Source organism: Salvelinus sp. IW2-2015, linkage group LG18, assembly GCF_002910315.2.
Source record: "Salvelinus sp. IW2-2015 linkage group LG18, ASM291031v2, whole genome shotgun sequence".
In the NCBI taxonomy this organism is placed as follows: domain Eukaryota; kingdom Metazoa; phylum Chordata; class Actinopteri; order Salmoniformes; family Salmonidae; genus Salvelinus; species Salvelinus sp. IW2-2015.
The window spans coordinates 24,344,210-24,354,570 of NC_036858.1; the positions used below are offsets into that span (position 1 = coordinate 24,344,210).

At 39.8% G+C, this 10,361-nt stretch overlaps 1 protein-coding gene across 1 annotated transcript in view; it reads right to left on the reverse strand.

Annotated features, from left to right (window-relative positions):
• Window positions 1-1,718: 1,718 nt before the first annotated feature.
• Window positions 1,719-10,361, reverse strand: part of LOC111978659 (actin-binding LIM protein 1-like) — a 41,096-nt gene continuing 32,453 nt past the window's right edge. The window contains exons 16-19 of the mRNA XM_024008855.2: window positions 9,955-9,962; window positions 9,237-9,311; window positions 3,159-3,239; window positions 1,719-2,974 (exon numbers count right to left, since the gene is read on the reverse strand). Of these exons, the coding sequence (XP_023864623.1) occupies window positions 2,861-2,974; window positions 3,159-3,239; window positions 9,237-9,311; window positions 9,955-9,962 (278 nt within the window). The 3' untranslated portion in view covers window positions 1,719-2,860. The remainder of the gene's footprint in view (window positions 2,975-3,158; window positions 3,240-9,236; window positions 9,312-9,954; window positions 9,963-10,361) is intronic.

A 10,361-nucleotide genomic window follows, 5' to 3' on the forward strand; every position in this document is an offset into this window, starting at 1 on the left:
AACACTTTTTTGGTTACTACATGATTCCCTATGTGTTATTTTATAGTTTTGATGAGGTGAGATGGGATCACCTTGCCTGTTACTTCTAGTTATTCTGAACAGAACAGAGCCGGTATTGCCTGTTATTACTATGGCTGAGGGATTGGCATATACTGTAGTATTTGAATTATATTAATGAAAACAGAGCCAAGTACCATATGTCACAAAACTGGCCAAAGATATGACGATTCTAGTCTATCAAAAGCTTTTTCTGCATCGAGAGATAGAAGTGCCCAAGGAGCTTTGGTTTCTGATGAAGCATGTAAAATATGTATTAGAAAATAGTTTAATATCTGTGTTTATCAAAGAAAGAGGGTGATAATGAGAGCACTGAATGGTTTTTACCTTTTAAAAAAAATTGCAAAATTAGTCCTGCATTTACATCCCTTCCAAATGAACCTTTGTGAACGGCTGTGTTAACCATTGCAAGTATGACGTAATTMGTTCCACATTTTTAAATAGACCTCAGGAGGAAGCAGGTGATTTACCTTTATTCATGTTATCCAATGACCTTTTGAGTTCATGTAGAGGGATTTAGACTCCCAGCAAGCCGGCTTCCTCAGTTGCGAGAAGAGGAGATATCTTTTAAAAAGGACTCGATCTGACTTGGTGTTTGATTTACAATCAGAGGTGTACAATTCTTTATAGAAACTGGATAATTGTTGGTTGATTAATTTGGATRCAACAGTTGCAATATTCACTAATTGATCATTACTGAAAAACTTGTTAGCCAATAGACGACTGGGTCYATTACCATGGAAGTTATGGTTAAGTTTAACCCGATGGATGGCAAATTCTCCTCTCTGTCTCTTCAATAGATTTAGTTATATATTTTAGTTCTCTTCTCTTCTGACTTCTGACTTTTTTCAGACGAGGTACTCTCTTGTACCTCGTCTGAAAAAAGTGTTTGTTGACAACTTTTACAATTCTGATATCTTCTTCGTGATTTATTCAGCCCAGATGCAAATGCAGTTGCATTGTTTAAAAAAAAAACTTTATTGGCTTCCCATAAAAATCTGAGGATCAGATAGAATTTTTGTTAATCATTATAAATTCAAATTGTACACAACGTAGGATTTTGTAGTAAGGAAACGTTAAAGCGCCATCTTGTGGTTATTTTAGATAATTATGACATTTGTATCTGTCAGTAATAAGCATGARGATCAGATAGACTCATATGTCGAATTTCTATTTTCTTGATTAAAGAAAATAGAGTAGATTCTAGTACGAAATCGATTCGGGAGAATGTTTTGTGCCTGTTTGAATAGAAAGTGTGCTCTTTTGCTTCAGGGATATGAGCTCGCCAGGCATCAAGGGTTGTATTCAGAGAGCATATGTTGGAGAGCCTTGGTTGCCTTTGGATTGTAGTTGATCTTATTAGATTCGTCCCGCATATCCAGAATGGCATTCATGTCTGTCCTGATAACCAGTTGGAATTCAGTTAATTCTAACAATAAGCTAACAAAAGTTATTATCCAATTTGAAACATAGATTTTATTAATACTGTATTTCCTCCATTCATACTTTGATTCAAACCATACTTTAAAACTATAGGCRTACTATAAACCTGGGTGTTTGTGTATCAGTTTGTGCGTGTTTGAGAGAGAAAGAGACAGTTCCATGGGTGTCTGCCTCTTTATTGGCTGAAGTCCAGGAAGTCAACGGAACACACTGTCTGATTTGTTCCATAAATCTTGACAGGAGTCCTCATATTACATTACACACTGCAGTTCCTTGAACAACATATATGAACCACAGTGTTTATTATAGTTTAATAGCTGAGAGGAGAACAGGTAAACTAATACAGGCAATACCTTTGGAGTAGCCGAGGATTAACATACACAGTGATTTAAAGCTTTATTTTTTGCTTATATTTCAATACAACAAATGGCAGTGTGGGTTTCATTTATAAAACAGTCATTTCAAATAGTAATTTTTTAAATATATTTTTTTACATTTAATGTGTTTGTTAGTAAAATAGGAATTGCTACTCCAATGGGAGCCTGAGAGGCGAAACTGAGTCGTACTCATTTGGCATCAAACCAAAGAAAACAGACTGAAACAGGGAGGGACTACTTGGACTCGTCCAATAAGGAAGGCTCATTTCCATTTTCTGTTGAAAAGCGGTTTAAAATGTTTTCCGTTTCATGCCCTAAAGAATATGACCCGGATCTATACGTAAACCACATTATATTGTTTTGAATAGCAGCTTTTCCAGACTCTGATGCCAGTGAGAGTAACATAYTTAGGTGCTTAGGCTAGCTGGTATGTACTAGAGCCATAAAGAAATGGCAAGACCCAATATTTCCCATGATGAAGACAGACATTTGATTTGCCTTGATAGCCCAAATGAAGGCAAGCTGACCATTGACATGTGAAGCTGACAGACATTCCATTTTTGCATGTGAACATCATGTTTCATATGGTGCCATGAAATTCTACTAACAATGTTCCACAGGAATCAACAGCAACAAATATGAGGAAACAAGCAGGTCAAGGAAAGCAGTTCCATTCAAAGCAAAGCCAGAAATTAAAACAAGCGCAGCAGTCAAAAAGAACATGACTTAATTCTTTCTCATTTTTGAACATGGAAGAAATTGTTTTATTTTCTTTCCTTGTAGCCTTCCAAATGTATCTATTAGTAATTAAATCATGTATTCAGTCTGTAGAGGAGGCATCGTGAAAAAAGAGAGTCCATTGCCTTCTTGAACATGTCAGAAAAAAAGGTTGACAAAAATCGAAACAAATCTTACATCTATGTTACAGTGTTAGAGTAGAGTGCTATCTGAAAGGATGGGATGAGTGCATTCTGCTCTGACTTCTAGAAGAGATTGGCCTTCTTTTTCAAGCTGTTGCGTTTCCAGAGTGGAAGCCTGTCAAACTCCTGGATCTCCATCCCAAAGATGTCAAAGAACGTTTCTGGGGCTAAGTGGCGCTAGAGTGAGAAGAGAGGTTGAGAAAAGAAGGAGGGGAAGGGGGGGATGTTGTGGTTAACATTTCCGCTCCTATATGGTCATTGAAAAACTCTCAAGAAGCTATATGGATCTATGGATTCTGTACTTTCCTTGCTAAGTATTTGTGTAGCATTCATGCACACACATGCAGAAATCAAATGATACCTCCAGTCTTGTTCTGTCCACCTCCCTGGGCAGTTTAGCTCGCCCTCTACTGGTTATCATGAGCATTTCATATGGTACAACCTTCAAAAGGGAGACACTCGTCAGTAAAGGATGTCAATTCTGAATTAAGCTTCAAAAGGAGACTGTTGGAAGATTGCCCCTCGGGCCATCAAAACGGACTGAGGACCCAATTCAATCAAACCTGGATACTAGGTTTTAAAATACAGTGCATTCGGAAAGTATCCCGACCCCTTGACTTTTTCCACATTGTTACAGCCTTATTCTAAAATGGARTAAATAAAACATTTTCCACATCAATCTACACACAAAATACCCCATAAAGCAAATACAGTTTTTTTTAAATGCTTGCACATTTATWAAAAATAAAACAAATACCTTATTTACATAAGTATTCAGACCATTTGCTATGAGACTCGAAATTGAGCTCAGGTAATCCTGTTTCCAATGYTCWTCCTTGAGATGTTTCTACAACTTGGAGTCCACCTGTGGTAAATTCAATTGATTGGACATGATTTGGAAAGGCACACACCTGTCTATATAAGGTCCCACAGTTGACAGTCAATGTCAGAGCAAAAACCAAGCCATGAGGTCGAAGGAATTGTCCGTAGAGCTCAGAGACAGGATTGTGTCGAGGCACAGATCTGGGGAAGGGTACCAACACATTTCTGCAGCATTGAAGATCCCCAAGAACAGTGGCCTCCATCATTCTTAAATGGAAGAAGTTTGGAACCACCAAGACTCTTCCTGGAGCTGGCTGCCTAGCCAAACTGAGCAATCAGGGGAGAAGGGCCTTGGTCAGGGAGGTGACCAAGAACCCGATGGTCACTCTGACAGGGCTCCAGAGCTCCTCTGTGGAGATGGAAGAACCTTCCAGAAGTACAACCATCTCTGCAGCACTTAACCAATCAGATGGAAGCCACTCCTCAGTAAAAAGCATGACAGCCCGCTTGATGTTTGCCAAAAGGCATCTAAATGACTCAGACCATGAGAAACAAGATTCTCTGGTCTGATGAAACCAAGATTGAGAACTCTTTGGCCTGAATATAAAGCGTCACGTCTGGAGGAAACCTGGCACCCTCCCTACGGTGAAGCATGGTGGTGGTAGTATCATGCTGTGGGGATGATTTTTTGGCGGCAGGAACTTGGAGACTAGTCAGGATCGAGGGAAAGAAATGGAGTAAAGTACAGAGAGATCCTTGATGAAAACCTGCTCCAGAGCGTTCAGGACCTCAGACCGGGACGAAGATTCACCTTCCAACAGGACAACAACCCTAAGCACACAGCCAAGACAACGCAGGAGTGGCTTCTGAATGTGCTTGAGTGGCCCAGCCAGAGCCCAGAATTGAACCCGATCGAACATCTCTGGAGAGACCTGAAAATAGCTGTGCAGCGACGCTCCCCATCCAACCTCACAGAGCTTGAGATGATCTGCAGAGAAGAACGGGAGAAACTCCCCAAATACAGGTGTGCCAAGCTTGTAGCATCATTCCCAAGAAGACTCTCGAGGCTGTAATCAGTGCCAAAACAAACAGTTTTTGCTTCGTCATTGCTTCGTCATTACATTGTCTGTAGATTGATGAGGGGGAAAAAAACAATTTCATCAATTTTACAATAAGGCTGTAACGTAACAAAAGTTTGAAAGAGTCAATGGGTCTGAATACTTTCTGAATGCACTGTATATCCAAAAAGGGGAAATAAAGAATACTTATGCTGTAATTATTTTATTGAGTACATGAATCCACACATTCATCGCTGCAGACAGCGCATTATCATATTTGAGATCCCACAGAAACCGGGTATCCAAGTTTGATTGGATAGGGCATTGTTTTTACAGTTATAGCATGTTCAAAACTGATAGTCTTGTCTGAGACAGGGGAACACTGGGTAGGGACAACACGTGTGACAGGAGATTGTGAGTGAGGGCTGATGGGGCTATAGACCCTGGGAGCTCAACTATAAGGGTATCAGTTGATAGGGAGGTGCATGATGCCAGTATCGTTGTGTAGGTACGTGCATTAGTGCTCTCATTACCAAAACATCTACACTGAGTGTACAAAACATTCAGAACACCTGTTCTTTCCATGATATAGACTGAACAGGGGAATCCAGGTGAAAGCTATGATCCATTATTGATGGTCACTTGTTAAATCCCCTTCAYTGTAGATGAAGGGGATGAGACAGGTTAGAGAAGTATTTAAGCCTTGAGAAAATTGAGACATGGATTGTGTATGTGTGCCATTCAGAGGGTAAATGGGCAAGACAACATATTTAAGTGTCTTTGAACGGGGTATAGTAGGTGCCAGGCGCACTGGTTTGTGTCAAGAACTGCAACGCTGCTGGGTTTTTCACGCTCAACAGTTTCCCGTGTGTATCAAGAATGGTCCACCACCAAAGGATATCCAGCCAACTTGACACAACTGTGGGAAGCATTGGAGTCAACATGAGCGAGTATCCCTGTGGAATGCTTTTGACACCTTGTATAGTCCATGCCCTGACGAATTGAGGCTGTTCTGAGGGCAAGGGGTGGGGGGGGGGGGGGGTATATCAGTTAAAATGTGAATATGTTGGAATATCTGACTAGACAAGATTAGGCTACAGATCGACATTTTCAAAGAACTGTGGCCCTAAAATAATGGTAAGTAAGTTACAAAATAGATACAGTACGTGTTACACAATTTGTTTAAATGAAATTGTCAAGTCATAGATCGAGTCCTGGGAAGCAGCTATACTGTGGGCTTTACAGCAAACGTATGTTAGGCCCAGTACACAAACACACCTAGATGAGATCGGTTGAAATTTAGAGGAAGKGTTTTGCAAGATCTTACTGAAATGCTCTAATAAGCAACAGGGGGAGTGATTTGTGCTTTTTTCCCGCCCTCTATCTGATCAACTCATAGTAGTCAAACCAGCCATGAAAATCCAACAATGAAGGTGTCTCTCCTTCATTAAGTTGTATCAAAGACACATTTGGTGTTGGATTTTCCACTGTATGTTACATACAGTCTGTATTGAAGCCATGTGCGAATGAGCATGGAGAAGCCGGCATGCTAAGCGAAAGGCGACTAGTTCACTAGCTCCTGTCTAGACTGCAGCACAGCCATAGCCTCATGGGAGAGTTAGTACTTTAGAGGGGCTGCCTTTGGTTACAGGAACCCATGAAGGGACTGACTACCAGCTGCATACTGTAGGTAGTTAGTGGTGATATGAGACACCAATCATATACAGTTGAAGTCGGAAGTTTACATACACTTAGGTTGGAGTCATTAAAATTCATTTTTCAACCACTCCAAATTTCTTGTTAACTAACTGTAGTTTTGGCAAGTCGGTTAGGACATCTACTTTGTGCATGACACAAGTKATTTTTCCAACAATTGTTTACAGACAGATTACTTCACTGTGTCATAATTGCGGTGGGTCAGAAGTTTACATACAYTGAGTTGACTGTGCCTTTAAACTTCTTCAGGCTAAGGTCTATTTTTCTCKATTTCCTGTCTGACTGACGTTCCCAAAGTAAACTGCCTGTTACTCAGGCCCAGAAGCCAGGATATGCATATKATTGGTACCATTAGATAGAACACACTTTGAAGTTTGTAGAAATGTTAAAATAATGTATGAGACTATCACACAATTGATATGGTAGGAGGAAATCCAAAGAAAAACCAACCAGGATTTWATTTTTTGGAGAGTCAATCACTTTCAATGGAAAACTATAGGTCCCATGCAAATCCAGCTTCCWGATCGCAATTTCTATTGCTTCCACTAGATGTCAACAGTCTTTGTTCAAGCTTTCAGGTTTGTTTCTTCCSAAACGAGGAAGAATTTTTAGTTTTGGTACTGGGAGTCAAAGTTGGAAATCAGTTGGAAATCAGTCTGTGCGCACACAACGAAGAGGACGCACACTTGCTAATTTTACTTTTCTATTGAACATACTTKTTTCCGTATGAAATATTATAGTTTAATTACATTTTAGGGTACCTGAGGATTGCATAGAAACGTATTTTGACTTGTTTTAGCAAAGTTTAGTGGTAGCTTTTTGGATTCCTTTCTCTGCATGTTGAATGAGTGGATTACTCAAATCGATGGCGCCAACTAAACTGACTTTTTGGGATATAAAGAATTTTATCTAACAAAACGACCATGCATGTTGTAGCTGGGACCCTTGGGATTGCAAATCAGAGGAAGATTTTCAAAAAGTGAGTGAARATTTAGGTGCTTTATTTAGTTGTTTTACGAAGCCTGTGCTGTTTGAAAAATATTTTGATATGGGGCGCAGTCCTCAAACAATCGCATGCCTTCGCTGTAAAGCCTATTGTAATTCAGACAATGCAGTTAGATTAACAGGAATTGAAGCTTTTAACCGACATAAGACACTTGTATGTACCTAGATGTTTAATATCCATGATATCTTCCAATTTCACCGGAAGTTGTTAACAGATGTCCCGCTGGAAAATTCCAGAAAATGTCATGGCTTTAGAAGCTTCTGATAAATGATGTCAATTAGCCTGAGTCAATTGGAGGAGTACKTGTGGATGTATTTCAAGGCCTACATTCAAACTCAGTGCCTCTTTCCTTGACATCATGGGAAAATCGAAAGAAAATCAGCCAAGACATCAGAAAAATAATTGTAGACCTCCACAAGTCTGGTTCATCATTGGGAGCAATTTCAAAACGACTGAAGGTACCACATTCATCTGTACAAACAATAGTACGCAAGTATAAACACCATGGGACCACGCAGCCGTCATACCGCTCAGGAAGGAGACGCGTTCTGTGTCCTAGAGATGAACGTACATTGGTGCGAAAAGTGCAAACCAATCCCAAAACAGCAAAGGACCTTGTGAAGAAGCTGGAGGAAACAAGTAGAAAAGTATCTATATCCACAGTAAAACGAGTCCTATATCGACATAACCTGAAAGGCCGCTCAGGAAGGAAGAAAACACTGCTCCAAAACCACCATAAAAAAGGACTACGGAAACAACTGCACATGGGACAAAGATCGTACTTTTTGGAGAAATGTCCTCTGGTCTGATTAAACAAAAATAGAACTGTTTGGCCATAATGACGATCGTTATGTTTGAGGAAAAAGGGGGAGGCTTACAAGCCGGAGAACATCATCCCAACCATGAAGCATGGGGTGGCAGCATCATGTTGTGGGGGTGCTTTGCTGCAGGAGGGACTGGTGCACTTCAAAATAGATGGCATCATGAGTAGGAAAATTATGTGGATATATTGAAAAACGTCTCAAGACATCAGTCAGGAAGTTAAAGCTTGGTCGCAAATGGGTCTTCCAAATGGACAATGACCGCAACCATACTTACAAAGTTGTGGCAAAATGTCTTAAGGACAACAAAGTCAAGGTATTGGGTGGCCATCAAAGCCATCACAAAGTTGGGAAGACTGAAAAAGCATGTGCGAGCAAGGAGCCCTACAAACCTGACTCAGTTACACCAGCTCTGTCAGGAGGAATGAGCCAAAATTCACCCAACTTATTGTGGGAAGCTTGTGGAAGGCTACCCTAAACGTTTGACCCAAGTTAAGCAATTTAAAGGCAATGCTACCAAATACTAATTGAGTGTATGTAAACTTCTGACCCACTGGGAATGTGGTGAAAGAAATAAAAGCTGAAATAAATCATTCTCCACTATTATTCTGACATTTCACATTCTTAATATAAAGTGGMGATCCTAACTGACCTAAAACAGGGATTTTTTACTCAGATTAAATGTCAGGAAATGTGAAAAACTGAGTTTAAATGTATTTGGCTAAGGTGTATGTAAACTTCCGACTTCAACTCTACCTCCTGTTATAGGTGCCYAGGTTTACCTCACTATTCCTTCTATTATATCACCCAATGTGGTTCCGATGTGCCAAGCTCAATTGAAGCTCTCTCTACTGACTCAGCATATTTGTTTTTGTAGCATACACATTTTTGTAGTAAAGTATACATTTAAAAAATGGAATGTCAGTCAAATATACTAATAAGGATAGGGCACATACATCAGGTAAATTCAAAATCTTTATAAAGAAATTATATAAACAAAAAAAAAAGATACTTGCTTTTGTTTCCAACATATTAGGCATAGATACTCCCCTGTCCATTCTTGTTACTGCAGCACTGCCATCCCTTATGTGCTACAGGATAGAACATACAGTACACACACACATGTAATATAGTGGTATGGAACCGAGATATATCTACCATCACTATCTACTACTATCCCAGCTACTGTATCTTATTCCTATCATATAGAGCAGCATACTGGTACTTATGGTCACTGCAGTACTTTTGTCTGTCGGTAATAGGTCACGGCACTCAAAGATTGGCATTCTTTTAATACAAATACTATCAATAGCATCTTAGGTTACCTACACTTGTGACACCTCGACCTCACAGTCAAGAGGACTGTTACAGTTTAAAATTGAATATGTAAATAAATGACATTTAGTGACATCTGGAGACATTTCGCAACAATAAAACAGGCAATGATACAAAGATCATTCTACGTTGCATGTACAGTAGTGGTTCCATCTAGTCACAGTGAGACTGAACATGTCTGAGCAATGTTGTATGTGTTCCTTGACAAGAGCATGCGCGGTCACTGCAATGCATTCACTACAGTTTGGGATAGCTAATAATGATGCAGGCATTTAGCAGGAGTGGGTTGACATTCAGGATAACATGAAGTTTGCGATCCTGGGTATAGAGTGAGCAAACGCATGCAAAATGAAATTGCATAATGAAAGATATTTGTGGATAAGCAAATGAGCGACATACCTGAAACTCTGCAAGACAGCATGGGGCAGAAAATGAGACTCAGTTAGTTTTTCCTGTACTATTTAAATCTGAAAGAAATACTACATTATTTCCAAATCTGACTGCTCAATAATTGGGTCGCTTATTTACAATGTACACTGCTCAAAAAAATAAAGGGAACACTTAAACAACACAATGTAACTCCAAGTCAATCACACTTCTGTGAAATCAAACTGTCCACTTAGGAAGCAACACTGATTGACAATAAATTTCACATGCTGTTGTGCAAATGGAATAGACAAAAGGTGGAAATTATAGGCAATTAGCAAGACACCCCCAATAAAGGAGTGGTTCTGCAGGTGGTGACCACAGACCACTTCTCAGTTCCTATGCAGCATGGAACATTTATTGTCAATCAGTGTTGCTTC